At 37.3% G+C, this 27,714-nt stretch overlaps 2 protein-coding genes across 6 annotated transcripts; one reads left to right on the forward strand and one right to left on the reverse strand.

The window, feature by feature from the left end:
* The first annotated feature begins 136 nt into the window (after positions 1-136).
* On the forward strand, positions 137-5,122 carry LOC117922543. Of its 3 annotated transcripts, XM_034840690.1 has the most exons (4): positions 137-271; positions 372-485; positions 686-2,317; positions 2,882-5,122. In XM_034840690.1, exons 3-4 carry the CDS (start codon positions 1,271-1,273, stop codon positions 4,973-4,975), a joined length of 3,141 nt encoding a protein of 1,046 aa, XP_034696581.1. In that variant the 5' UTR covers positions 137-271; positions 372-485; positions 686-1,270; the 3' UTR covers positions 4,976-5,122. The 3 variants fall into 3 exon arrangements, with proteins under 3 accessions (XP_034696581.1, XP_034696579.1, XP_034696580.1); XM_034840688.1 differs by lacking the exon at positions 372-485; XM_034840689.1 differs by lacking the exon at positions 137-271 and having other exon boundaries at positions 279-485.
* A 3,081-nt stretch (positions 5,123-8,203) lies between these two features.
* On the reverse strand, positions 8,204-27,395 carry LOC117921415 (DNA replication complex GINS protein PSF1). 3 transcript variants are annotated; one of them, XM_034839249.1, is made up of 7 exons: positions 27,296-27,395; positions 23,471-23,597; positions 22,214-22,281; positions 19,492-19,605; positions 19,214-19,376; positions 8,659-8,805; positions 8,204-8,568 (listed from the first exon to the last, which is right to left on the reverse strand). In XM_034839249.1, exons 2-7 carry the CDS (start codon positions 23,543-23,545, stop codon positions 8,542-8,544), a joined length of 594 nt encoding a protein of 197 aa, XP_034695140.1. In that variant the 5' UTR covers positions 23,546-23,597; positions 27,296-27,395; the 3' UTR covers positions 8,204-8,541. The 3 variants fall into 3 exon arrangements, with proteins under 3 accessions (XP_034695140.1, XP_034695141.1, XP_034695142.1); XM_034839250.1 differs by having other exon boundaries at positions 23,471-23,549; positions 27,296-27,389; XM_034839251.1 differs by lacking the exon at positions 27,296-27,395 and adding an exon at positions 26,975-27,063 and having other exon boundaries at positions 23,471-23,549.
* Between the last annotated feature and the right edge of the window lie 319 nt (positions 27,396-27,714).

The raw sequence follows: 27,714 nt of genomic DNA on the forward strand, positions 1-27,714 counted from the left end.
TTAGAATTATTTTAAAAAACAGATAAGGACAGTGTCCATCCTCTTTTGCCCTTATCCCATGTGAATTTGTATCATTATTGGTCAGTCATATATAGCTACATCCTCACCATGTACAACCTCCCTGACTATCCTACGTTCATCATTGCTCAGCTGTTTTCATTTACTGGGTCTTTGTTTCAGTGTCAGTCTTAATAGAATACAGGAAGCTGCTGTATCCGGTTGAATATTGTCTTCACTGTGAGTTTCATGAATTCCATCTCAATCCTCCAAGGTGAGAATTTATTCAACTTGCTTCTAGCATTGAATCAATGGGTGGTTTTTTCTTTTCAGAAATCATAGGTATCCAGATATGGGTGTTGATTGTTTTGTAGTTGGGTAGGTCCATAAGAGTGTTTTTGAAGGGTTTAGGGAGACTTGAGCTTTGATTCTTTGGCCAAAAAAGAGTCTTTAACCCTTTTGAAGCAGTCGATTTGATGTTATGTTAGGTTAGTTTTTACTTTTAAATCATTGATTGCATGATATAGAAACTGGGTTCTTGGATTATGTTTGAATAATGAGAGTTTTGAAGCATTTGAGGGGTTTGTTCTTAATTGCTATCAAGCAAGCAAGAAGAAGTGGGTATTTTACCTTTCAGAAAATTTTTCCTCATACAGAAACTGATTTCTTGAGTTTCTCTTCTTTTTAGGTATTGATACAGTTCAAGAATTTTGAAGAATTGGGTTTTGTTTGTTATGGAATACATTGAAGAGATCAATGGGGTTTGATGAGTTTTCTTATGCAAAGTGGGTCACCATGAGTTGGAGTCGGTGGGAAATGAATTCAACGAAATATGCTAGAACTTGGCCTGTGTTGAAAATGGTATATTTTGATAGCCATTTTGAAGTTCTGGATTGGATTTTCTGGATAAACTCTTAGAGCTTACTGGGATTTTGTGGATGAGCAAATTGGTGTTTTTTCATCATGGATTCTCTGAAGGCATTAAAGGGTGTCTTGCACTGTGGAGAGAACTCATTAAAATTTGATTGATATTAACTGGATCTTATTGTTGCACTCATGACAGTCTGTTGAAGGTGAGTCCAATTGGTTTACTCCTATGTGAAGGTTCTAATTGTTACTATTAACGTCTATACGATGTATTTTATCTATGTTTCGCTCTGATAAATTAAGGGTTTTCATCCAATTCTTGGTGTCCCTTAGTTTTATGGTCTGGGTACAACTACTTGATTGAAGAAATTTGGAAAATACTGGTAGTGTATTTTCTTGGGTAAGAATGGATGCTTTGCAGGTCATTGCTTCAGCTACACAGATTGTTTCAGGTATGGTAGGGGCCATCAGTGCATTAGAACAAGCCTCCAGAAATCTTGATGAGGCTCCAAAGAGAGTTCAAAGCTTAGAGGATTTTGTATGTGATCTAGAGAATTTGACACGAAGAATTAAGCAAAAGCATGCCTACAAGCTTCATAACCCCCAGTTAGAATACCAAATTCAAAGCTTGAACAGCCTGATTGAACGGCTGCATCCAAATATCAGGAAGGCAAGAAGGATCGTGTCCAAAAGTAGGGCTAAGAACTTGGCTAAGGTGGTATGGACTTCAGTTGCAGGAGACCCCCTTGAGAAGCTAGTAAATTCAATCCAGGACGACTTGAATTGGTGGCTTGAATCTCAAAGATTGGCTGGAAGTGTTGAGAAAGTAATAGAATCAACTGCTAGAACTATTCCAGTACGGCTGAAAATAAAGCCTGAACAAGGCTACCCAATTTCTAGCAAGTGTAACTTTGTGAGAACTTTACTAGAACAAGACAGCTCTCACCGGGTCATTCTAATTGTCGGGTTATCTGGTATTGGAAAGTCATGTTTGGCTCGTCAAGTAGCTGCCAATCCTCCGATGAAGTTTGTGGATGGAGCAGTTGAACTTGGATTTGGACAATGGTGCAGTAGAGCTGCTTGTAATGAAAGTAAGGACAAATACCAGAGACGCTTGGCAAGAAAAATTTGTAAATTTCTGGTCCAAATAGGATTCTGGAAGAAGATTAGAGATGAGAATAGTGAAGATCTTGAGTATATGTGTTGCTTGCTTCAAGAAGCATTGCATGGGAAAAGCATTCTAATCCTTCTTGATGATGTGTGGGAGCAAGACATAGTTGAGCGGTTTGCAAAGCTGTATGATAACAATTGCAGTTACTTAGTAACAACAAGAAATGAAGCTGTATATGAGATTACAGAGGCCCAGAAAGTAGAGTTAAACAAAGATGACATAAAGGAAATAAGCAAGGCTATTCTTCTCTACCACAGCCACCTTAGTGAGGAAGAGGTCCCGGTATGGATTTTTCTATTTATGCTTTGGAATTTATGATATTGATGTGTGAAGCACTAAACTGATTATCTCTTAATTTTTTGTTGTCAACAAATCAAAGCCTATGGATTTTACAGGATTTGTAATAGGCACCTTCTAGGATTCTCTCATGAGATTTATCAGACATCCTGACATTTCCCCATTTTTTATTAAGCCATTTGCCCTGTGGTTTTTGGCACCCACTTGCTAAGTACTTAGGAAGACAAATTTTTTGCCTCAAATACCTTTTGACAAAATGAAGAAAAACCTATTACAAACTAATTCTGGGGTTCAACTGTATGACTCGATACCAACAATCAGATTGTCTGCCTGTGTTCAGCTTCCAGTTTGGATAATTTTCCCTTCTTTGATGTCCAAAGGTCAGAAACCTAAAGTTTAAAAGCACCGATCCTAGCATTTACCTAATCTAGTTCATCCAGATTTAAATGAAGTCTGTTCTCTATTTCTTGATAGTTTATGCTCTGTTTAATCTCATTATTTATTTGTTCTGCTTGGTTCATTTCTGATATGTTCTTATATGCTCAATAGGGTGTGGCAGAAAGCTTGCTTGAACGTTGCGGCCATCACCCACTTACAGTAGCTGTCATGGGTAAGGCTCTCAGGAAAGAAATAAGAGCTGAGAAATGGGAAAAGGCCATCATCAACCTATCCACCTATGCCACTTGTGCACCAGGTCCCGTCTCATATGTGAATGAGAAGGAAGCTGAGAACACACTGACCATTTTTCGGTCATTTGAGTTTAGTCTTGAAGCAATGCCTGAAGACTCCAGAAGACTCTTTATAGCTCTTGCCGCCCTTTCATGGGCAGAACCTGTGCCAGAAGCTTGTCTAGAATCTGTTTGGTCAGTTGTTGGACAGGACAACCTGTTTCCTCTGGTTGTCTGCAAGCTTGTTGAGGGATCCCTACTGATGAAAACTGACTCATTTCCCTTGTACCAGGTTCATGACATGGTATCATTATACCTTGATTGCAGGACACATGATTCAGTTAAGATTCTACTCTCTGAATCTAGCCCAGAAAGGATTGCATTCATCAGCCCCTGGCTGTTGACTTTTGGAAAAGAAACTGTGAAACAGATTGCTGAGCAGAGAACAGAGTTTTGTCTGAGTGGTTTGGAAGAAAAACAGGCAGCTATCACCTTAGAAACCACTATCCAGGCTTTGATGGCTAGCGAATCCATTTCTGAACTTGAAGCTAGTAGAGCAAGCTTTAGTAGTATATTGGGACCTAGGATTGAGAACCTGATTTCATCCAACTCGCAGGACCTAATTGCAGTGACTGCAGAAGCTGTCACAATAATATTCAGTAAAAGTGATTATCAGAAGTATTTTCCATCCCTTGAAACTACTGGTGCAGTTGAAAAGCTGGCAAGTATATTAGAGAACTGTGAGGATCTGATGATCCAGACTAACATCTCAATTGTCCTTGCAAAACTTGCAGAATTTGGAAGCCTGGATACAGTTGATAAGGTCCTTCAGAGCATTCTCATTAACCAGCTGGCTGATTTACTTTCTCCCAACAATGAGGAATGGCATGAGAGTGTGTTTACTACATTGATGTCATTGATAAAAGCAGGAAAGTTGAACGCCATTGAAAGGATGTATGCCCTTGAGATTGATAAGAGTCTGATTAAACTTCTTGAGAGTGGATCTGAAGTTGCACAACACCATGCTATTGTCACATTGAAGGCATTTTATGAGGTGGGAGGCCCTCCTGCAAATGGGTCTCTTCAACCCGGTAATCTAAACCTCTTACCCTGGCAAGCAAGGCTTACTTTGGAAAGGTTTGTTTTGTCAGATATAAGTATTCCCCTTGCACCAAAGCCACAGACTTTTGAATATCTCATTCACAAGCTGCTTGACCATGATATCAAGCAGGTACTGGAGGCAATGCAAGATCTCATACCAATTGTTGAGAAAGCAGGAGATTCAATGATTAGAAAAATGATTTTACAGAGTCCCCTCATCAAAAGATTATCAGAACTCTTGCAGTATGGGCACTCGGAACAAAACACTATAAGATCTGAATCTGCCTTTTTATTAACTAAGCTAGCTTGCTCTGGTGGAGAACCCTGCATCAAGAAATTTCTTGAGCATGATATTATTCCTGAGCTGATCAAGTTGATGCATTGCAATGCCCCAGAGCTGCAGGATTCATCCTACACGGCTTTACACCAGATGCTTTTTGGCAATGGTGGGGTACTCATTATCAACCAGATGCTTCAGATGGGTCTCATTGAGAGGTTGGCTCATTCGCTTGAGGGAAAATCGATGAAGACACAGGAAGTGAACATGCATTGCATTTTGGATATAGTCGAGTTGGGAAGCAAAGCCTGCTTAGAGCGAATGCTTTCTTTGCAAGTGGTGGAGAAGCTTGTGAGGATTGAAAAGGCCAATGGGGGCTCGGGCGAAACCCTGGTTGGATTTCTCAGAGGAATAGATAAGTGCAAGCATCTTTTAACAGCAGAGCGTAGGGTGATGAAGCAACAAGTGGTCAGGAAGGTGAGGGCAGCTCTGAAAGGCCATAAATTTGTAGTTCAGATTTTAGCAGCTCTAGATGCCTGTGTTACTGAGGGATCAAAAGGTGCTGGTAGTAGTTCTACTGGTCGACAAAGAAAATAGTAGTTTGGCTTTCAGTGTATTGTAAAGGAGGAGAGTTTGCAATTTTTGCTAGCTGTTCAACTCATGCCTTCGACAATGTATAACATTGAAATCACATGTCATTCAAAAAATGAATACAATTTTGAAATACATGATCATTCAGGTTCATTTGTACGGTATGCTTTTGTCTAATACTAGAGAGTTTGCCCCTAAAATCATGATCTCTTTTCTAAGCAGTTATTTTTAAGGAACATGATATTCTGATGAGGATGAATATTTAAGATATATATCAAGAAAGGGAATTAGTATTAGTTGTAATTAAAGTAGGATTATTATTACTTGGAATTAAATTATGATTAATATTTGTTGGAGTCATTAGCTAGTTGAGTTATAATATAATTAGAATTTGAGTTATGATAGGTTATTAGAGTCCTAGTAGACTTTGAATGTTATAATTAGAATTAGAATCATAATAGGTTATTAGAGTCCTAGTAGACTTTGGATTTCTTAGAGAAGCCTATAAATAGGCTAATCAATGTAAATCAAAGGAATGAATTTGATGAATAATATTATACTTTCTTTCATTGCAAGGCTGCAACCCTCAATGGTGAGACTCCATTGATTTTCTTCTAGGTGAGACTCCTAGAAGGCTTTAGTGAGACTCTAAGGTTTTCCATATTTTCTTCATTGTTTCTTCTTTCTCTCTATTTCTTATCTTATAATTTTCTCTACCATAAAATTTATTCCTTGTTCCTCTCCTTACACCCTAAAAATAAAACCCTAGCCCACCTACCCTTGAGTGTAGGCAACCATCCTAGGATTGTCCTACATCATATTCATATTGAACCCAAATCCTACAAGCATAAGCTTTTAGGAAAATTGATAGTTCAACATGGTATCAGATCTTGTTTTGGCAAGAGGTCTTTTGTTCGAGTTGTCTATCCGCAATTTGCATATTTGTTTCACTATTTGCATATTTGTAAGTCCAAAAAAAGTTATTTGCATTTGTTTGCCTACATGCATATCTGTCTATCTCTCCATGTTGCGTATGGGGCCGCACATGAGGGAGGGTGTTAAGGAGTATGTCATATTAACTCCAAATCATGCAAGCTTAAGCTTTTAGAAAAATTGGTAGTTCAATAGTTATCAATGTTGGATTGGAATTATAGACTGTTATCTTGAAGGTTAGTTGAGGACTAAATATTTTGTAGATTCTGTTTGTTTTGAGGAAAGATGGGTAGTTGAAGCTTTAGGAATTCACTTGTGCAAACGAGGAAGTTGTCTAGTGACTGTTTCTCCCTATCAGAATTGGCAGATTTCCAAGAAGCCACTTATCCTATTAAAACAGCAAGTCGGTATCTAAACCTGATACAAAAACCATCTTTGTTGGATAATCCAATGAGAACCTGAATTCAGAGGAGGTTGGACCACAAGAAAGGTGAGGGATTCCTATGAGTTAAGCCTTTGGAAAGACATTAGAAAAGGATGGGAAGAGTGCTTTCTTAGAACTAGTATCCGTATTGGAAATGGTAGACGTACAAGATTTTGGTGAGACAGTTGGGTTGGGGAGTCTAAGTTGAAATATGTTTACCCTACACTTTTTAGGCTACTTCCCACAAAAATGCTACAATGGCAAACTTATGAGGGAGGGAAAGGGGTGGAGGTGGTTGTTGGGAGGTTCATTTTAGAAGACCTTTCCAAGATTGGGAGTTAGGGGAGGTGACTCATTTTTTGGAATGCATTTCTTCGTTAAAAGTGCAAGAAGGGGATGACACTTTAATATGGAAAGTTGATAGGAGGGGAAAGTATAGTGTCAAGTCTTATCATAATTCTCTAAGGGCTGAGAACAATTGATTATTCCCAGCTAAAGAGATTTGGTGATCATGTACTCCTCTTAGAACTCGTTGTTTTGCCTAGGAAGCAGTTTGGAGGAAGATATTAGCTGTAAACATGTTAATGAAGAGAGGATGGTCCATGGTTAATAGATGTAGTCTTTATAAAGATAGTGAAGAATCAGTTGATCATATTTTGATTCATTGTGATAAGACACAGGAGCTTTGGACATTGTTGTTGACAATTTTTGGTTTGGATTGGGTGTTCCCGACTTCAGTGAGAAATCTTCTCCTATAATGGAAATTCAAGGGGTTAGGGAAGAAGAAAAGAGCAATTTGGCAGTTGCCTCCAATTTGTCTATTTTGGTGTATTTGGGGAGAGCACAACCGAAGGACCTTCGAAGATGAGGAATTATCATACCAAAGTTTGAGGGATCTCTTTATACGTTCGCTTGTAGAGTGGTCCCAACAGTTTTTGGATTCGAAAAATCCCTCTTATCTGAATTTTTTGGATGCTCTTTACTGTGACTATCCTTGCTCTTTTTTAGGTTTTTTTTTTTTCTTTTATGGTGCTTGGTTTGGTTTTTTTGTGTATATTGCCTATATACGTCGGGTGTGGCCCCTGTTTTTGGCATCTCTTAATACAAGCCTTTGTCTATCAAGAAAAAAAAAAAAAAAAGAAGGGGCAGACACATCTTAATCTGATGTTTGATAAAAACAGAATTCGTTATCGTTTTGTTTTACGTAGATCAAGATATATAAGAACACAGGTGTAACTCATGACAATCACAGAAGACTTCCACTAACTTCAGATCACCATTTTGAAATTGACTGGTATATATTCATATCCACTGGAATTCAATCAGATTGGGAATCAAACAAACCTTTATATATCATTTTTGTCTCACTACCTAGCCATTATTCAGTTACTCAAATTTTTAACACATTTGGGCTTGGATAGTGTCGTTCATTCTGTTCAACCTCCAAATCCATGTGGCAGTTGTATGCTGACATGAGAACAATAAAATTTAATAATGTTGAGTAATTACTCTTTTTTCTAACATGGTCAGAAAATCCCAGAACAATACCAACTTATTGAAAACTAAAGCTAGTAATCAACAAACAACAGACACATCTGGAATTTAGTGTCCTGGGGGCATTTGAGTTTTGACTATAGAAACTGTAAAGTACAAATCTTTTCTATTCAGCATCAGCCCTTTTTACCTCAAATGTATGGCCTAAGGTTGTAGCATCATGTTTGCATTTATTTTCTTATCTCTTTGTAACCTATTTTGCAGTATCAACCCTATGATTTTGCTTCAACAACAGGATTGTATATGATGCAAAACACCAATTCAACATATAAGAAAAATATACATTAGAAATATTGACAAAAAACAATAAGATTTGTACATGATTTAAGGGTACAAAAGCTTCCAGAAGTTGCATTTTCATTAGATTTTCACACATCTTTGCCTACAATATAGCATAAAAAGAGCATTTGTTTCTAAGTTTTACATCTATGGATCACTGGAATCAGAAATTTACATATGCCAGACAAGTAGTTTAGTGAGGCTATTCTCCATTTGCAAGTAACAACACTTGAATTTTCATAGAGATTATCAATATAATAACCTCAATATGTGTACCTTACGAGGCCAGCAAGCAATTGCCATCAATGTGATTCTGAATTCTTGCTAGTCTAAAACAAGATAATCCCTCAAAACAACTGAAGGAGAGATTTCAACTGTTAGGTCAGTCTGTGAGCTCCTCCATCAAGCCCTGTTGACCTCAGACCAGAATAAAAATGTAAGAACTTTTGAGGCCCATGTAATATGCAATGGAAGTTAATTGGTTAGCAAGACATCCTACCTGAGAGATGAACTGCTCAGCATCAATCCGCTTAAGAAAGTGCATTGAGTGGCAAGCAAGGTTGGCTGACTGATCACTAAGCAACACCTCACCAATGTCATCAAGGACTCTCACCTGGATGTAAGGATCTTTGGGCGGCACCATATCCTGGAAAACACGATATAAGGTACTTAAAAAAGTTACTAGTTTGGTTTGGGATGGTCGATTATGTTTTTTCACTGTGTGAACACATGCACTTGCATATATAAATAACTATGGGAATTTCGAGGAGTGGCATGTTTGTGTCTAGTTTTTCCATAAAGCACAAGTGAGTAGGTTTCTTACATATGACTAAATAATTCACAACTGAGAAAGCATATAAAAGATATCACCATTAATGCTCAAGTATTAGCAAAATGCCTCAAATTAATCTAATAATTAATGTATTCCTTTTACAAAACAATGTATCACCCATTGTTTCAGTAAATTTCATTATAAACTTGCCAATTTATTATTAAAGAATTTCTGAATTCCTTTATTGATCTTTTCGATACACACCATACACATATATATATACACAAATGACTGAATAAGAAAAAATCAATCTAGCTTGATTCTCTCCTAAAATTAGGAAACTGAATCCTAAGGAAATATCCTAAATGATCTCTCCTTTTTTTATTCCTAAAATACTTTCCTAAATTAAAACCCTAACTTTGAATGCCAAATTTCAACACTCCCCCTCAAGCTGGAGAATATATATCATTTAATCCCAGCTTGCAAGTTAAGTCTTCGAAGTTAGGCCTAGGTAAAGCTTTGGTGAGGATATCTGCGGTTTGGTGCTTGGTAGGAACGTAGTTCAATTTAACCGTCTCACTAGTCACCTTCTCTGTGATGAAGTGTCTGTCAATCTCAACGTGCTTGGTCCTGTCATGATGCACGGGGTTCTTTGCTATGCTTATAGCTGCCTGATTATCACATATCATCAGAATCGGAGATGAACTCATTTGTCCCAGTTCACTAAGAACCCTTTTTATCCAAATCCCTTCACAGATTCCCTGTGCTAAAGCTCTGTACTCAGCTTCTGCACTACTTCTGGCTACAACTAATTGCTTCTTACTCCTCCAGGTAACAAGATTTCCCCAGACAAAAGAACAGTATCCAGAAGTGGACCGCCTGTCAATGATGTTTCCTGCCCAATCCGCATCTGAGTATACTTCAGTGTCACGATTCTCTGTCTTTCTGAAGAATAGACCTTTCCCTGGTGTCATTTTTAAATATTTAAGAATCCTGTAAACTGCTTCCATGTGTTCCTCAGTGGGGCTGTGCATGAATTGACTTACAGCACTCATTGCAAAGCCAATATCTGGCCGAGTGTGTGAGAGATAAATCAAGCGCCCGACGAGTCGCTGATATCTCCCCCTGTCTACCGGTGTACTCTCTTTCTCGATACCAAGTTTCTTCTGACTATCCATAGGAGTATCAATTGGTTTGCATCCAAGCATACCGGTCTCCTTAAGAAGATCGAGTATGTATTTTCTTTGAGAGACTACAATTCCCTTCCTTGATCTAGCCACTTCCATACCAAGGAAATATTTCAAATTTCCAAGGTCTTTAACTTCAAACTCTTCTGACAAATACTTCTTCAAATTCTGTAATTCCTCCATATCATTCCCAGATAGAATAATATCATCGACATAGACTATCAATATGGCCATTTTCCCGGCATGAGACTTCTTGACAAATAGAGTATGATCAGCCTGACCTTGTTTGTAGCCCAGCTTCAAGACTGCCTTTGTGAATCTATCAAACCAGGCTCAAGGTGATTGTTTAAGGCCGTACAAGGATTTTTGGAGTTTGCAAACCTGATTCTTTGCCATACTTCCTTCGAAACCAGGTGGTATTTCCATGTAGACTTCCTCTTCTAGGTCACCATTTAGAAACGCATTTTTTATGTCCAGTTGTTGCAAGCACCAATCTTGATTGACAGCCAATGAGAGAAGAATCCTGATAGTGTTCAGTTTTGCAACAGGAGCAAAAGTCTCCTGATAGTCTATCCCATAGGATTGTGTAAACCCTCTAGCTACCAAACGAACCTTGAATCTCTCGACTAATCCATCTGCTTTGTATTTTATGGTGAAAATCCACTTGCACCCCACGGGCCTCTTCCCAACCGGCAAATCTGTGATAGTCCATGTCTCATTCTTCTCAAGTGCATCAATCTCATCTTGTATTGCCTTCTTCCATTCTGAAATTTTGAATGCCTCTTGTATTGTGTTGGGAACCTGAGTATCATCAAGAGAAGTAGCAAATGCTCTGTAAGATGGTGATAGCCCTTCATACGTAACACATAATTCCCAATTGGATGATCTGTACATCTCCTAACACCCTTCCTCAATGCAATCGGCAGAGTAGAATCATCAATGCTGGGAATTAACACCTCTCCAGCCCTATCCTCACCTATGTTCTCTTCAGGTAGACTTGAAATGGAGTCAATATATTGGCCACATGTTGGTTGTGATCCGTGCTCTAATTCCTGTCTTTTCCTCCTCCTGATGTAAACTTGTAAGTTCTCATTAGCAAGTTGTGGGGCTATAGGTTGAATAGGCATGGGAGACTGGATGGTCACGGGAGAAGGAACATTTGTGGGCTGGGCTGGCTGGACTGATGACGGCATGGGTGTGGACAACTCAGTGGGCGCGGATTGGGAAGGATTTGGTGACTCTGAGTGAGAAAAAGGTACAGCCTCAAGAAGAGACTCCCAAACTTGATGTTCATTCATGCTCTCCCCCTGAACATGAGATTTGGGATAGAAGAAGACATGTTCAAAGAAAGAGACGTCCATGGTGGTGTAAAATCTTTTGTTGGTTGGAGAATAGCATTTGTACCCTTTTTGGGTTGGAGAATACCCTAGGAAAATGCACTTATTAGCTCGAGGAGCAAATTTGCTACGATTTTGAGGATACACATGAACGAATGCCGTGCAACCAAATACTTTGAGTGGTAAATCAGAAGAGGCTGCACGGGTGTGAGGGAATTTTTTTAAGAGAAGTTGACGTGGGGATTGAAAGGTAAGCACTCTGGATGGCATACGGTTAATCAAATAGGTAGCTGTGAGAATGGCTTCCCCCCAGAAATAGTTTGGAACATTAGAGGAAAACATAAGGCACCGGGCAACCTCCAAGAGATGTCTATTCTTGCGTTCAGCCACCCCATTTTGTTATGGGGTGTCAACGCAAGAACTTATGTGGATAATGCGGTGATTTTGAAGATAAATACTGAGACTACTAGTCATAGTTCTGAAAGGCGCGCCTAGGCTCGGGGCGGCGCGACGCCACCCTCCGGCGCCTCGCCTGAAGGGAGGTGACGCCCCTTCACGAAGGCGCCGTTTAAGCGCGCAAGGCGCTCACCTCCAGCAAGGCGCGGGGCGGTCGCCCGAGGCGCCTCCGACGGCCCGACCAGGTACGCGCCCCTCCTCCTCCTTCTCCTTCTTCTTCTTCTTCTTCTTCCTCTTCCAGTCGAGCTGCAGAGACGCCCCAGCCAGGCCTAAATTTTTTTTTTTTTCCTGGCCCAAAACGACGTCATTTTGGACACTGTTCACTTAAGTGCACAGTGACCAAAACGACGTCGTTTTGGAGCCTATTCACTTAAGTGCACAGGGACCAAAACGACGTCGTTTTGGACCCTGTTCTTTAAAAAAAAAAAAAAAGGCCAAAACGACGCCGTTTTGGCCTGTTCCTTCCATCCACCCCCCTTTTCTGGTCTTTCTCAACCCGAGATCACTGCCACTCTTTGCCCTAGCCTCTTCCGTGTTGGAGAAGTGAAGAAGAAGAAGAAAAAGAAGAAGAAAAATAGGGGGAAAATAGGAGAAAAAGAAAGGGGAAATAGTCACGTACCTTCCGGACCTCGGTATTTTCTTTTTCTTCACTTTTCTACATTTTTTTCCATTCTTATCTCATAACTCTCATTGGTAATTTTTTTTTTTAAATATAAATATTATATTTTGAGTTTTTGACATGAAAATTTTACAAAATAAAAATAAATAAATAAAAAGCACTCATGCATATTTGTTGTTAATGTGATATTTGATAATGTGATATGCATTTTTTTTTCAATTTTTTTTCTTAATTTAATTATAATTATTTTTTTGTGGAGTATAGATAATTTGTTTGCAAGATGGATAATGAGAGTGAAACTCAAGTGGACTCTAGTGCAAGTGGAAGAAAAGATCCGGGGTGGAAATATGGTCGTTTGGTTAATGAAAAAGATTTGAACACTATCATATGCATTTTTTGTGATAAAGTAACCAAAGGAGGCATATATAGACACAAACAACATCTTGTTGGTGGATATAGAAATGCTAAAAAGTGTAGAAAATGTCCGGAACATGTTAGAGAAGAAATGGAAGAGTATATGAGTTCCAAGAAAAATCAAAAAGAGCAAATGAATATGGGGAGCCAATATGTTAATGAAGATTTGTTTGGTTTGGAAGATGAAGATATTGGTGAGGAGATTAATAGTAGAACGAATGTCACCAACATTTCTAGTGGAGGTAGTAACCGAGGAGGAAGTGGTGGTGGGACGTTTTCTTCAAAAAAACCAAGACAAAAAGGTCCTATGGATCATTTTTTCACTCCTAATGCAGAGACGGTTGTTCAAAATCGAAGGAGTGGAAAGATGAATCAAACTACCATCAATGATGCCTACAAAAAGGAAGCAAGAGAAAGAACTTGCATGCTTATCACAAGATGGATGTATGAGGCTGCTATTCCATTTAATGCAGTCACATATCCGAGTTTCCAACCAATGATTGAGGCTATTGGCCAATATGGTGTGGGTATGAAGGGACCAACTTTTCATGAGGTAAGAGTTACTAACCTTAAGAAAGAATTGGCTCTCACAAAAGATTTGATGAAAGATCATATGGTGGAATGGGGAAAAATGGATGTTCAATTATGTCGGATGGATGGACCGATAGGAAAGAGAGAACTTTGGTGAACTTTTTGGTTAATTGTTCAAAGGGAACCATGTTCATGCAATCCATTGATGCTTCTTCAATGATTAAGACGGGAGAAAAGATGTTTGAGTTACTTGACATATGGGTAGAGCAAGTTGGTGAGGAGAATGTTATTCAAGTTATAACAGATAATCACTCAAGTTATGTGATGGCAGTAATAAATACTATTTCTTGAATTTTTATTTACTTTTAAAATTTGAATTATTTATCTTGAGAACTTATGTAAATTTATTATCTACAATTTCATATAGGGAGGTTGTTAGAATTAAAGCGCCCACATTTGTATTGGACACCATGTGCTGCACATTGCCTTGACTTGATGTTGGAAGATATTGGAAAGCTACCAAACATCAAGAGGACATTGGAGAGGGCTATATCACTAAATGGGTATATTTATAATCGCTCAGGGCTACTCAACATGATGAGGCGGTTTACTGGACAAAGGGAATTGCTTAGGCCTGCTAAGACTCGGTTTGCAACTGCTTTCATCACATTATCGCGATTGCATGAACAAAAAAACAATTTGAGGAAGATGTTTACAAGCTCAGATTGGTCAGATAGTAAATGGGCAAAAGAGCAGAAGGGGAAAACTATAGCCAATATAGTTCTAATGCCATCATTTTGGAACACTATTGTGTTTTGCTTAAAGGTTTCGGGTCCCCTAGTTCGTGTGCTTCGTTTGGTTGATGGTGAAAAAAAAGCTCCTATGGGATACATCTATGAGGCCATGAATAGAGCTAAGGATGCAATTGTGAGAAGTTTTAATGGAAATGAAGAGAAGTACAAAGAAATCTTCAACATCATTGATAAGAGGTGGGAGATTCAGCTTCATCGGCCTTTGCATGCAGCAGGGTACTTTTTGAACCCGGAATTCTTCTATGATAAGCCAGAAATAGAGCATGATGCCGAGATTATGAGTGATTTGTATAAATGCATCTTAAGGCTAACAAGAGACCCTGCTAAGCAAGAAAAAGTTGTGGCCGAAGTGAGTTTGTTCACAAATGCCCAAGGACTATTCGGGAATGAGTTAGCTGTTAGGACAAGAAAGACTAGAGCACCAGGTTAGTTATTTAGTTTTGTTTATTTAAATGATTAGATTGTATTTTTGCTAAAATAGGTGAATTGTTTCACTAAATTGTTAATATCTATACTACAGCTGAATGGTGGGCTGCATATGAAGCTTCAGCTCCAAATTTGCAAAAGTTTGCAATGAAAGTCCTCAACTTAACATGCAGTGCATCAGGTTGTGAACGGAATTGGAGCATCTTTGAAAATGTGAGTGACCAAATCCAAAATAATTACAAGTAATAGTCTAATAGAGTCTTGAATGTAACTTAAAAGTTAAAACTTTAAAATATATTTATGAGCTTATGAATTTTTGCAGATTCATAGCAAGAGGAGAAATAGGTTAGATCATCAACGCTTGAATGATTTGGTGTACATCAAGTATAATCGAGCCTTGAAGAGAAGATACAATGAACGTAACACCATTGACCCAATTTCCTTGAAAGATATAGATGATAGCAATGAATGGTTGATAGGGAGAATGGAAGATGAGGATTCTCATGGAGGTGCACAAGATGATTTGTATTTGATGATGACAATTTGACATGGGGTGATGTTGCTAGAGCTGCTGGAGCTGAGGAGGCCAGGTTTGATACTAGAGCTAGAGCTAGAGCAAGCTCAAGCATAATACCACCAACAAGGGGGATAGCTTCAAGTTCTAGAACTTTGCCTTCTTATTCACTAATAGATGAAGATGAAGATGGAGACATGGTTGATTCAGCAGATGAAGAAGATGGGGAAGGCTACAAATGTGGTGATGGAAATGATGATGATGATGATTTTGTTGATTTAGAGGAGGAGTGATGATTGCTTGTTGTGGACAAATTTGTGATTTAAGTGTTTGTTAATGATGTTTTTGAATTGTGGACAAATTTCATGTTTTGGACCTTTAGGTTTGGAAACTTTGGATTTGGATATGTATTAGGCAATTAGCAATATGGATTTGGATTTGTTTTTATGCTTGGAGTTCTTTATTTTTATGTTTTTTGTTTATTAAATTGAAGTTTTGGATGATATTTGATGATTTATGTGTTTAAGACAAATAAATGATTGTTAAATTTGATTATATTATATAAAAATATATATGTAAATTAGGGTGCGCCTCACTTCACTAAAGCCCGCGCCTTAGATGCGCCTTGCGCCTCAGGCTCCAGGACTACTTTGCGCCTTGGTGCGCCTTGAGCCTTTTAAAACTATGCTACTAGTAAAGTATTCCTTTGCATTATCTGACTTGAGGACTTGAATTTTGGAATTGAATTGATTTTGAACCATAAGATTGAAGGTTTGAAAAATGTGCCCGACCTCTGACTTTTCTTTCATAAGAAAAACCCATGTTACCCGTGTATGATCATCAACGAATGTCACAAACCATCGAGTGCCAAAATATTTTTTATCCGTGAGGGACCCCACACATCACTATGTACTAAAGAGAAAACAGTCGAAGGTTTGTATGGGATTTGAGGATATACTGTTCGAGTATGCTTTGCAAACTGACAAATTTCGCAGTGATAAGATGCTGGATTTTTATTGATAAATAATTTGGGAAACAATTTTGCAAGGTAAACAAAGCTAGGATGACCAAGGCGATAGTGTAACATTATAATCTCACTATCTTTATTGACCTTAGAATTTGACACAGAATTGAAAGACTCTAACATACTCTGAGACTGTACGCAACTTGCTTGAGAGACTTGGTTTGAGAATTGGCCACATGGGAGGAGGTAGAGCCCAGAACACAGTTCAGCACTGCCAATCATCTTCCCCGATTTCAAGTCCTGAAAAACACACGAGTTTGGATAAAATTTAGTAACACATTGGAGATCACGGGCCAATTTGCTAATGGACAAAAGATTACAATCCAAGTTTGGAACATGGAGGACAGAGTCAAGATACAAGTCTTTAGTAAGTTTTATGGAACCTGTCCCGGCAATTTTTGACTTTGAACCATCAGCAATATGAACAGATGAATGACCATTACTTGGCTTGTAATTTTGAAGAATGGCAACATCTCCTGTCATGTGATCAGAAGCACCTGTGTCCACTATCCACGGCTTCATTCCTCCTCGATTAGCAGTGAAGGCTATCCCGATAGTACTGCCACTGCCAATTTGGCTTAATAGTTTCTGTAGCATCTCCATCTACTCTTTGTTGAATGGACTCAGCTCGGGAACAGATGTGCTCTCAGAGTTGGCAGCCACGTGTGCTCTGCCATCTCTGTCAAACTATGGCTTTGGTTTCCAATCAGCCGATTTGCCATGAAGCTTCCAGCAAGCCTCCTTATAATGGCCTAGTTTCTTACAATAATCACACCAAGGCCTATCCCGTTTCTGACAATCTCTACCACGACTATTAAATGACCGAGCAGCAAGGGCAGAGGCATCCAATGTTGGGGCAGGTTGCTCTTTGGATCCCATCATCACTTTCTTTCTACTTTCTTCACGCCTAACCTCTGAAAAAGCCTCCCTAAGACTTGGCAGGGGTTTAATGCCCATGATTCGGCCTCTAACATCATCCAATTCCTTGTTTAGTCCTAGGAAAAACTTGAACAGTCTCTTTTGTTCCACAATTTGCCTGTATGTTGCTGCATCATCCGAACATTTCCATGAGTGAGTCTCGAATAAGTCAAGTTGCTGCCAATACCTTGTGAGTGTGTTGTAATACTAAGTAACTGACTGCTCTCCTTGGCGGAAGTCATGTAGGGCTGATTCAACCTGAAAAAGTTCTGAAGTATTTTCAAAACTTGAGTAAGTTTCTTTGGCTGCATCCCATATGTCCTTTGCGGTCCCAAACAGCAAGAAATTTTCACCTATGTCATTGTTCATGGAATTGATAAGCCATGACATGATCATGCTGTTTTCAATCTTCCACTTCCTGAAACCCGATTCTATAGTTTCTGGCATGGCTGTTTATCCAGTGAGGTACTCATCCTTTCCTTTACCGCAAATGAACAGCAACACAGATTGTGACCACTGTAAATATTTATGGCCATTTAATTTGTGTCCTGTGATGAGAATAAGAGAGGAATCACTGCCACCAAGGTTTGGAATTTCAGAACTGCCCCCTGATTCTGGTGCCGTGACGCTGGATACTTGTGATGATGTCATTCCGTATTTTGTCATGGAGATGAGGAACCGGAAAGGTAGAAGAACACTTCCCAAGGCACGTGCAGGGATTAGGGTTGAGAAAAAAATAGCCGGAGGACTCCGGAAAAACTGTTCGGAGGGCCCGCGGAGGCAAAAAAACCCCAAAAGAGGCACGTGCAGGGCTCGGATGGCAGAAACAGGTATGAAGGGTGGCTAGTCGGCGTCAGGCGAGGCTGGAGGAGGAAGCGCATCGCCGGAAAGTGGCTCATGCGCCCTCACGCGCCGGCGCGTGAGATGCAATCGCCGGCCGGAAAAACGCGCGTGGCCGGCGCATGGGTGGTTTTCTGGCTCCGGTACTTTGGGAAAAATTGGAGATCTCCTCCAGGCGCTCCTTGCGGTGTGGGAAAAAGACATCGTCGGAAAAATTCGTCGGAAAAGTCGCCGGCGGTGAATGTTTTCTGACAACGATTCGATTGACCGGAAAGCATTTTCTCCCTTGGCTCTAAGAACAAGGACTGATGGCCGGAATGAGAGATGGCCAGAAAGAGAGAGATGGTCGGATTGAGAGATGGCCAGAGAGACTTGGCCGGAATGAATGATGGCCTGAATAAGAGACGGCCAGAAGAGATTAGGGTTTCAGAAAACTGGCTCTGATACCATGAAGAATTTCTGAATTCCTTTATTGATCTTTTCGGTACACACCATACACATATATATACACAAATGACTGAATAAGAAAAAATCAATCTAGCTTGATTCTCTCCTAAAATTAGGAAACTGAATCTTAAGGAAATATCCTAAATGATCTCTCCTTTTTTTATTCCTAAAATACTTTCCTAAATTAAAACCCTAACTTTGAATGCCAAATTTCAACAATTATCATATTTACCAATTTCTAATATTTTAAATTATTCTTCACTCAATCTCCCCTACCCAACCAATCCTTTCTCTTTGAAAAATATGATACAGAGTAGAAAGATAATTTTCCCTCTACTATGGAAACATGATAAAGATGGAAGCAGGCAGCTTCTCTTCGGAAAGCAAAGCTACTGGAAGTGAATTAGATGTGCTGCCAACCTGTTGAAGGAAACAATGACCTGCTAAAGAAGAAGAAAGATATTTTCTTCATTTTTTGGAACTATGGGTTTTCTTTTTCATATATATATATATATATATATATATATATATATATATATATATATATGTATATATATATGTATATATAGTTTTTAATGCTTTAATTAAGAAAATCAGAGGGAATTCTTTCAAATCAAACCCACAATCTACGTTTCATACAAAAAATGTAAAGGACCACCATTCAAGTTCCCAAATTGAAGAATTGCAATGCGATGTAACCATACTTATTGGCTCTTATTAAAGAGTATAACTCATACAACAGGGAGAAATGGCTTACCACTGTCAAATCAAGCTCCAGTTCGGACATATATGATTCTAGAGCTGTAGAATGATTCTTGAAATACTCCTCCTCTGAGTAGCTAAGCTTCTCATGAATTTCTTGAGGGAGAACAGGCCCTATCTTCCATCTCAAATTCCTAATAATTTCTGCTCGATTATACCTACATAGATACAAAATCATGAACAACCTAACAAGATGATTAATCTCAAACATAAGAACTAGCTATAAGCAGTTTGCTCAAGGAAACAACAAGATCGCTGATGACAGATAATTACACATATGCCATAAGGCAGCGCTTGTTGCGCATTAAAGAAAGATGGTGGATGACCATCCCAAAGTGATCAGCATTTCTAGTTGTTTGAATGTCCATTCCTTCTTCCTGGATTTTCCTGTTATAGCATCAAACATGTCAATCACAAGACAAAATTGATGTAGCAAGCACTCATAACAAAAAAGAGGAAGTGAAATTACTAATGCATTAAATGAAATTCCTAAAGTAAACTAACTAGTGCAATTCAAATAGGCACCAATGTAGCCTATATGATGATTTGTCTGTCAACCTTGACCATCAAATGCCATATGGCTGGGCATGTCTATGTCCATACACCAAAAAGTTTTGGTGCGATTTAGTAGACTAGATGGTTCTATACACAGAGGAAGACAAAAAAAAGGATTCAATTGCATGGCTACAGTACAAATAGTTGGAATAAAAGTGTTTACTTGAGTTTAGTTGTATTTTTTTTTATGATGTAATAAAAGCCGAAGAGAAAGATAAGAGATCCTTCCCACAAAAAAACAAAACTTGATCAAAGTAAGATTAGACTCCTCCACTATACAAGGAGAACTATACACATAGGCATACACAAAATAACTTAGAAAATCAAAATCAACCCCTCTCAAAGTTATCTACACCTTTTGAATTACAAACCGAAAGCCAACTAAGTTGAACAACATTAAGTGGAACTATTATAAAAGCAACGATACAAGAGGCCCGAAGGGAGGAAGAAAAATGAAGTAGATCTCACAACGTCCCTCCCGTTCTCCACTTTTCCTCAAAAATTCTAGCATTTCTCTCTTGCCACACAATCCAAAGTAGAGTGAGACAAGCTATTTACCAAGGAGTCTTGCCTCTAATTGAGTTCCCCAATCCTCTAAATGAAATGATCATCATATCTCCGATACTCCTGGGTGACACCTAAACCATATTGGCTAAATTGAAGAGCTTATGTGAAAGCCCCAATGTTATTAGGCAATGTAGAAAAAGATGGTTAATCAATTCTCCACTTCCTATGCATAAAATGCACTAATGAGGATTGAGAGATTTGTAGGGTCTTCTCATCTATAGCAAGCCATTGGTATTTACCTTCTTGTATACCACTAACCAAATGGGCTTTTGATTTCCCAACAAAATTGGCCAAAAAGAAGGGCATTGGATTTGGGAGATTGGACAAGACCAAGAAGGAAAATTTTATCCAAAATAAACCCAAGGATGATAAAAACCAAGCCCTTAAATCTATAGTAGAGGGAGACAAGTGCATTGGGGTAAGTGAAAACACGAGTCTTTCAAAAAAATCAATTTCACTATCAATCAAATTGCAGCAAAAGTTAAAAATTCCAAAACCAAAAAAGCGGGTGGAATTACCAAAGACAATTGAAATGGTGAGATTTTTCACTAAGATAACTCTATAAAGTCCTAAAATTCTTCCCATAATTGAATTCTCTCCCCATTCCCCACCACAAAGCGTGTGTATGGGGAGAAGTCCTTAAAGACTTGTACAATTGCCTTTCAATGGCATCTGTATAACTATCTAACCAAAATGTCGGCATCCCATCCATTAGGATGTCCCATAAATGTTCGCAATAACTTAATGCCATAGACCACAACTTTCCCCTAGGGAACCTCTCCACTTTCCTTTAAGAGCACGATTTCTCAAGGCAATATTCCCAAACCCCAAACCTCCATACTCCTTTGGTCTACACACCACATCCCAATTGATAAGATGATCTTTCTTACCATCCCATGTCCTTGACCAAAGGAAGTCCCTTTGCATTTTCTCAATCTTTAAGGCTACTAAAGTTGGGATCTTGAAAAGGGAGGAAATAACTAGGGATGTGAGACAAATATGACTAAATTAAGGTTATCCTCCCCCCACCCCCAAAAGACAAAAAAGCCTTTTTCCATCCATCCAACCTCCTCAATATTCTATCAGCCACTGAATCTCAAAACCCTATTGTTTTTGGATTCCCTCCTAAAGGAAGACCCAAATAAGATAGTGACCATTCTGAAACCCCAAAATCAAGCGTTGAGGCCAACCTACATATCAACTCCTGCCTTACATTAGTACCAAAAACAGTGCCCTTCTCTAAATTAATTTTCAATCCTGATGATAACTGCCCAAAAACGAAAAGGATCAACTTAAGATTTTGCAGAATTTCCAAAGAGGTTTTAGAGAAAGAAAAAAAATTGCTATATTTTTAAACAGGCAAAACCTTTATGAATCTTTAAAAGTTTTCAAATGATAAACAATGATATTGAGTTCAGTATAGTTTAGCTTCAGCTTCTAACAAAGCAGCCAAGGATTAATAATCTACCTGATCTTCTTAAGAGTGCATACCTGAAAAAAATTGTGGTGCAATGGGTAAGTGTAACTGTGAAACTCAATAAAATGATGGATGAAGAATCAAAATTAGTGGTATCTGACTTTCAGGGTATTTAAAACACCATATTTGACAGATAAAAGGAATTTAAAAAAAAAAAAAAAAGGAAGATGTAGCAATACTAGACCAGACCTAATTGCATCACTTAAACAAAGTTGGTCAATAAAACAAAAACTGTAGCAGTAAAGGGAAAAAGAAGAAATTAAAATGACACATGCTTGGGCCCAAAAATGAGATTGAACAAGAATTCTGCTGCAACACTATACAAGAGAGCATAAATAAGTAACTAAATGAATAACAGGGAAAAAAAACATATGGCAATAATAGAAACAGGATTACCTCATCAAAGATTGAAGTTCAAGGTAATGAGTACTGCATTCTTTGACAACTTGATCAAACATGTCACTCTACATGATCATAGAAACAAATGAAACATCATTGGCACCATTATATTAATTAGTAATTACTGCATATTATTGGCAACAGGAACCATAATTGGAGAAAAATAAAAGCAATAGAAATGAGTAATGAATGTATCCAACCAACAAATAGCAGTAAAGAGATTTAGAAAAATGAGAAACAGCAAAGGGAAAAGAAGGCATACATCACATATTCTTAAAAACATGAAAATCAATAACTTCAATAATGGAAAATAGAAATGAGAAATGAACCAAACTATCATTCATCAAAGGCCTCTAATTCAAGTCTTAAGATTTCAGATTCATTGTAGAAATGCATAAAATGCCTTTAGTTCAAATTTTCACCATCATTTGTGATTTTGGGTCCACTTATCTGTGATGGGCCCATTTATGATGACAGGTTTTGCCACAAAATTATATTCCAAAATGTGATAGGCCAATCCAATTTCCATCAGACATATAGAGACTCCATACTTCATTTTCTTTTTCTCAAATATTACCAAGAAAGTTGTATCTATATAAACTGTATTCTCAAGTTCAGTTTTCAGTTACCAAACACATGAAAGACTATGCTTATTCATTATCACATACCCAAGAAAAGATTCACATTTGCAGCATAAAGACACAAAAAGGCAACTTTATAGCACAATAAGAGTTTAATTCAATGTGCAATGAACCTGAACCTAACTGTCATAGGAACAACACAGGCCAAACAGGCACAATTTCACATAAGAACTTGTGCATGTTAGAAGAAAAAAAACATTCTCCATCTGAGTAAATGAATGGAGAAAATGGAACTAATCTAATGCATGGATAACTACATTGCAAAAGGAACTTTGCTAGAGACAAGAACAAGGAAAAAAAAAAGTTTCCTTTTTCTTTTTCTCTTCCAACTATGAAAAAAATTATTTTACCCTGTATAACAAAATTTTGAAAGGCAAAAAATTAAAGATTGATAATTGTTGACCATGGCTAACATCTTAAGCATGAATCTCATCAAAGTAACAGAAAAATAAACATCCCACAAAGTGAATTCCCAGATGCTAACTAAATAAGAATAATCATCATCCTTAGCCCATCTCTTGCCAAAACTCTTCATACAATCAGAGATCACACAAAACCATTGAACAATTCATAGTAAGCTGTAAGAGCATCATAAGACAATCACCATCCTTACATTGAAACCAGTGAGCTGCCCTTTTTCAGCAGATGAGAGTTCCTTTATCAGCTGACATGCCCTTCTTCCATACATCTCTCTGGCGTTCAAAATGATCACTCCCCTTTAATCTCCAACTCCAATTTCCCTTTAAACAATTGCATTCTCAAGCATTTTTTGAACATAATAAATAAATCAAACAAATTAATTCAAAATCAAAAAGCTAAAGCTACACGAAAGAACAGCATCATCTTTGAGATTCTTAGCTTCCTCTTTGTGACTACATATGCTAGACCAAGAACAACCATAGTTTTTGCAAAGTTGAGGAAGATAGTTAACAGGTTTTGAGATTGGAATCATAAAGTACCTATTAGATTTTGACGGGAAGAAAAGTAGAGAAAGTGAAGAAAAGTTTGAGATCAAATTGAACCATCTTGTGTTGCTTTTGAGGTTTTGGCAGATAATTTTGCAAATTTTAAAATTAACCGCTAAATTTGGTTGTAATAAAGTGTGGCTGGTGATTGTTTACTCCAAACAACCGGAGAGGTGATTGACACGTGACAGCCTGCTTTTATCCTCAATTTGGGCCCATGGCTACTTAGTTTTTATTCCTTTTTTTTCTTTTTTCTTTTTTTAATTTTAAAATAGTGTAATAAAATATTGTCATATGTTCATAATTAATCCACTAAAATTAATTAATTTCTAAATTTAAAATATATTCAACTAATATAATTAGTAGTTTGATAAATAAACAAAATATTCTTATGGTTCTCATTATGAGAGACATTACCTCGCTCTTATGGTATGCAACACAAGCCATTTTGGTGTGTCTTAGCATCCGCACATTCATAGCGCCAACTCATGTTAACTACATCTTTACCCATTGCATGTATATCCATTACTCTTTCCAATTGAATAGTTCAATGATACCCATCGCTCTTACCAATTGAATAGTTCAATGAAGCTTTCAGATTATATTATGCAGTTTGTTCAGTGATAAGATAGAATCTATGCAGATTTTAAGGCATAGTTCACCATCTTTCAGGTTCAACAAGCATGCTCTCACTCAAACCCTTAGAAGATTAATGTCGGTACAATTCATAATATTATTCATTACTAATTAAGAAATTAAATATGATTGGTGTGTTGTAAATTGCAATTGAACAAACGATGTATAAGAGAATGCAGACACACATTGCAAGTTGATATAGGAGTATTGCTTGATATATTGGAAGAACATCCATGTTATGCAATTTTTTAAATTGTCTTGTAGGTATTTTTAGTTAAGAACTTCATGGGTAAGAGAGAAGAACCTGATAAAGATGTGAAGAAATGTAATTTTTTGTGGGAATCTGCTGAAAATAATGACCAGCCATTATTTGATAATGAGGTTGTGATTTCTTTATTCAAATCAACAACTGATATAGTGATGTATTATGTAATTATTTTTATTAGAAGTATTGTGTAATTATTTTTATCAGAAACTAGTGGTATAATTTGTATTGTCCAAACAAAATGATCTGAATTACTAAGAGCCCATTTGGCAGTGTGTCTAGTTGAAGTGGTTTTACTGAAAGTGTTTTTTTCTGTAGAGCTTCTTTGAAAAACTCTTTTATGAGAATCCGGAAAGGTGATTCTAATAGCGTTTTTAATAAGGCATTGCATAATTACAAAAGCACTTTGAATATTAATAAATTGCCCAAAAGAATATGAAATTTAATTACCAAAAAGAAATATTATTATAAACCAATAATTTTTCATGACAAAAGAATATAAAAACATCTTTGATAAAAGACTAAATTAGGATAAGCAACAAAAGAGACGGCTCCATTTATGAACATCTATATAACTCAACAGAAATCCTATTTGTTTAAAGTATATATACAATAGATACACAGCCAACAAAATCAAAATGGGGCAAAATATATATGATAGATACTAAAGTAGCCCTTGTTGAATAATCCCTATTGGGCTGTGTCAGTACAGTAATCTGTATAATGCAAATGGCAGGGTAAAGAAGACCACTGAATGTCAAGCATTGACTATCCTTTGGAGTTGAATTTTTTTTTTTCATATTCTTACCATTTAGTTGTTCACGTCCACATTAAAAATTCTAAAGTACTTCAAATGGCTTAGTGTGATCTGGCAACTGCAATACGGGGTCATCAATTACTGCCTGCTTTAGGTCCTCAAAAGCTCTTTGACACTCTTCCATGTAATTTGACTTTTGACCTTCACCACAATTTCTGTGGGCGTATTACCAGGGTATCTAGTAATACAACATATATGTTTTTTGAGCTTCACTAACTACTCTGAGTGTATTTCATCTGTTCTGCTCTATAAATTATGCAATTATTTCAGCCTGGTGGCAAATGTTTTCCATACAATATGTGTCCAGTTTCAAAACCAATGGTCTTGTCTACTAGCATTTCTGAATAAATTTCTTTTGTTGGATGTTAATGAAGGGTGAGCAATATGCATCATAATTTAAATTTTTTGTTGGGTAAGTTTGACCCCCCTTTTTTGGTGGATGGGCTAATTTGCTAGTGAAATTAGGTAGATGATATCATGACCAATTTTTCAATAGAAGTTTTAGGTCTCTGCGTAAGTAGTTCTCATACCCAATCTGGTAATGGTGGCAGCTGGGCAAGGGCCCTACTTCTTTCAGATGGGATACATCTTTGCATTAGAAACAAAATTGGACTCATGAAAAATGCCCTCTACAACACAGAAGACTGACTTTTACAACTCTTGGAACATTTAGCAGATGCTGCTACAAAATACTGGTTTGAGCAAATTTGGAACCTTAAGAGGGAGTAGATTCACTTGTGGATCACAATAGCTCAGGACATCTCTTGAAAAAAAATTTCCTGAGATTTATGGAACCTAATTATATTTAGCAAATTACTCAGTAACCTCTGACTAGGAAACCCTATTTATGGAAATTGGTCTCAACTTGAAAATATCACAAACCAACTCCAAGAGAAACCATGAATACTGGAAAATTTTCACTTCAATTTGAAAATAAACTCCAAATATTTCTATAGCATTGAAATCATTGTATGAGAGAGAGAGAGAGCTGAGCCCCTTTCACAATCATTATTAGAAAAGCAAAACATAAATGCCTAGGATCCAATTCAATAAACACCCACAACTTGTAAAAACGGATCAGTGGATCAAAACCTCATTGGGACATAATTCTCCAGAACCCGTATAGAAAAAATTAATAATAATAAGAATAAGAATAATAAAGTAAAAAATCACAAAATTTAAGACAAATAACAGCAATGAAACAACACCCATATCAAATTAAACAACAAGATATTGCCAAGCAAAGTCTTTCTAACTTCAAAAACCACCAAGAGAGAAAATATATCCAAAAAAGGAAGAAAAAAGAAAAATTATAACAGAACACAATTAAATAAAAAATAAATAATAATAATAAATAAAAAAGAAAGAAAGAAAGAAACGAATGAGTCACCAAGAAAACCCCATCAAAGTTACTCCAAATGATTGAAGCAGCACCTGAACTCCAAAACCCTAAACAGCCCAATTGGAGATGCAGACGAGAACAGAGAGAGAGATTGCTTGCAAGATTCATTCTCTAAAACTCTCTGTCGTGACACGGACAAAAATTAAGGTCTGGAAGTGATTCTTGTATAAATGATTTTAGGATTTACAGATTTTATCGATACTTGATAGCACTTGTTAATACCACTCAACGGAACCGGAACCGTTTCATTTTCCAACACTTTCCTCCTAACCAAACAATCCCAAAATCCCTAACCCTAACCAACATTTCAAGCCAATCAAACATTAAAAAGAAAGAAGAAGAGCAGAGAGTACCTCGAGTTCAACGATTTTGAATGAGAGAGAGAGAGAGTTTTCAGACTCCAGTCTGGGAGGGAAAGTGAAGGAGGGAAACGGAAAGGAAAAGGGCGGGTATCACTTGGGCTATTTCCTAAATATTTGAAAATTTTGAAGTGTTTTCTTTTAAATAATCATTTCTTGTCTTTTAAAATTTTCACAGGTGAAAGTCTTGGGTCCAAGCTTAAGTCACCATAAATTAGTATTTACACGACTGTTTTTTTACTGGTTTTCAATATTTTATAACAGTTTTTAAAAACGGTTGCCTAATGTTTTATAAAATAAACTGTATATTTAAAAATATAAAATATTTTTAATATGTTTTAAATGTTTTTAAATATATTTTAAAAATAATTTTTATATTAAGTGTTTTATTTTTAATTATTTTTTATGTTTGT

The sequence above is a fragment of the Vitis riparia genome, chromosome 9, assembly GCF_004353265.1.
Source record: "Vitis riparia cultivar Riparia Gloire de Montpellier isolate 1030 chromosome 9, EGFV_Vit.rip_1.0, whole genome shotgun sequence".
Lineage (NCBI taxonomy): Eukaryota > Viridiplantae > Streptophyta > Magnoliopsida > Vitales > Vitaceae > Vitis > Vitis riparia.

Coding starts and splice junctions, on each gene's coding strand:
- LOC117921415 (XM_034839249.1), bottom strand. CDS start 23,545: ATGTATGGAAGAAGGGCATGTCAGCTGATAAAGGAACTCTCATCTGCT. Junction 22,282..23,470: donor GGCAGCTCACTGGTTTCAAT/GTAAGGATGGTG, acceptor ATGATCATGTAG/AGTGACATGTTTGATCAAGT. Junction 19,606..22,213: donor GAACTTCAATCTTTGATGAG/GTAATCCTGTTT, acceptor ATGCTATAACAG/GAAAATCCAGGAAGAAGGAA.
- LOC117922543 (XM_034840690.1), top strand. CDS start 1,271: ATGGATGCTTTGCAGGTCATTGCTTCAGCTACACAGATTGTTTCAGGT. Junction 2,318..2,881: donor TTAGTGAGGAAGAGGTCCCG/GTATGGATTTTT, acceptor TATGCTCAATAG/GGTGTGGCAGAAAGCTTGCT.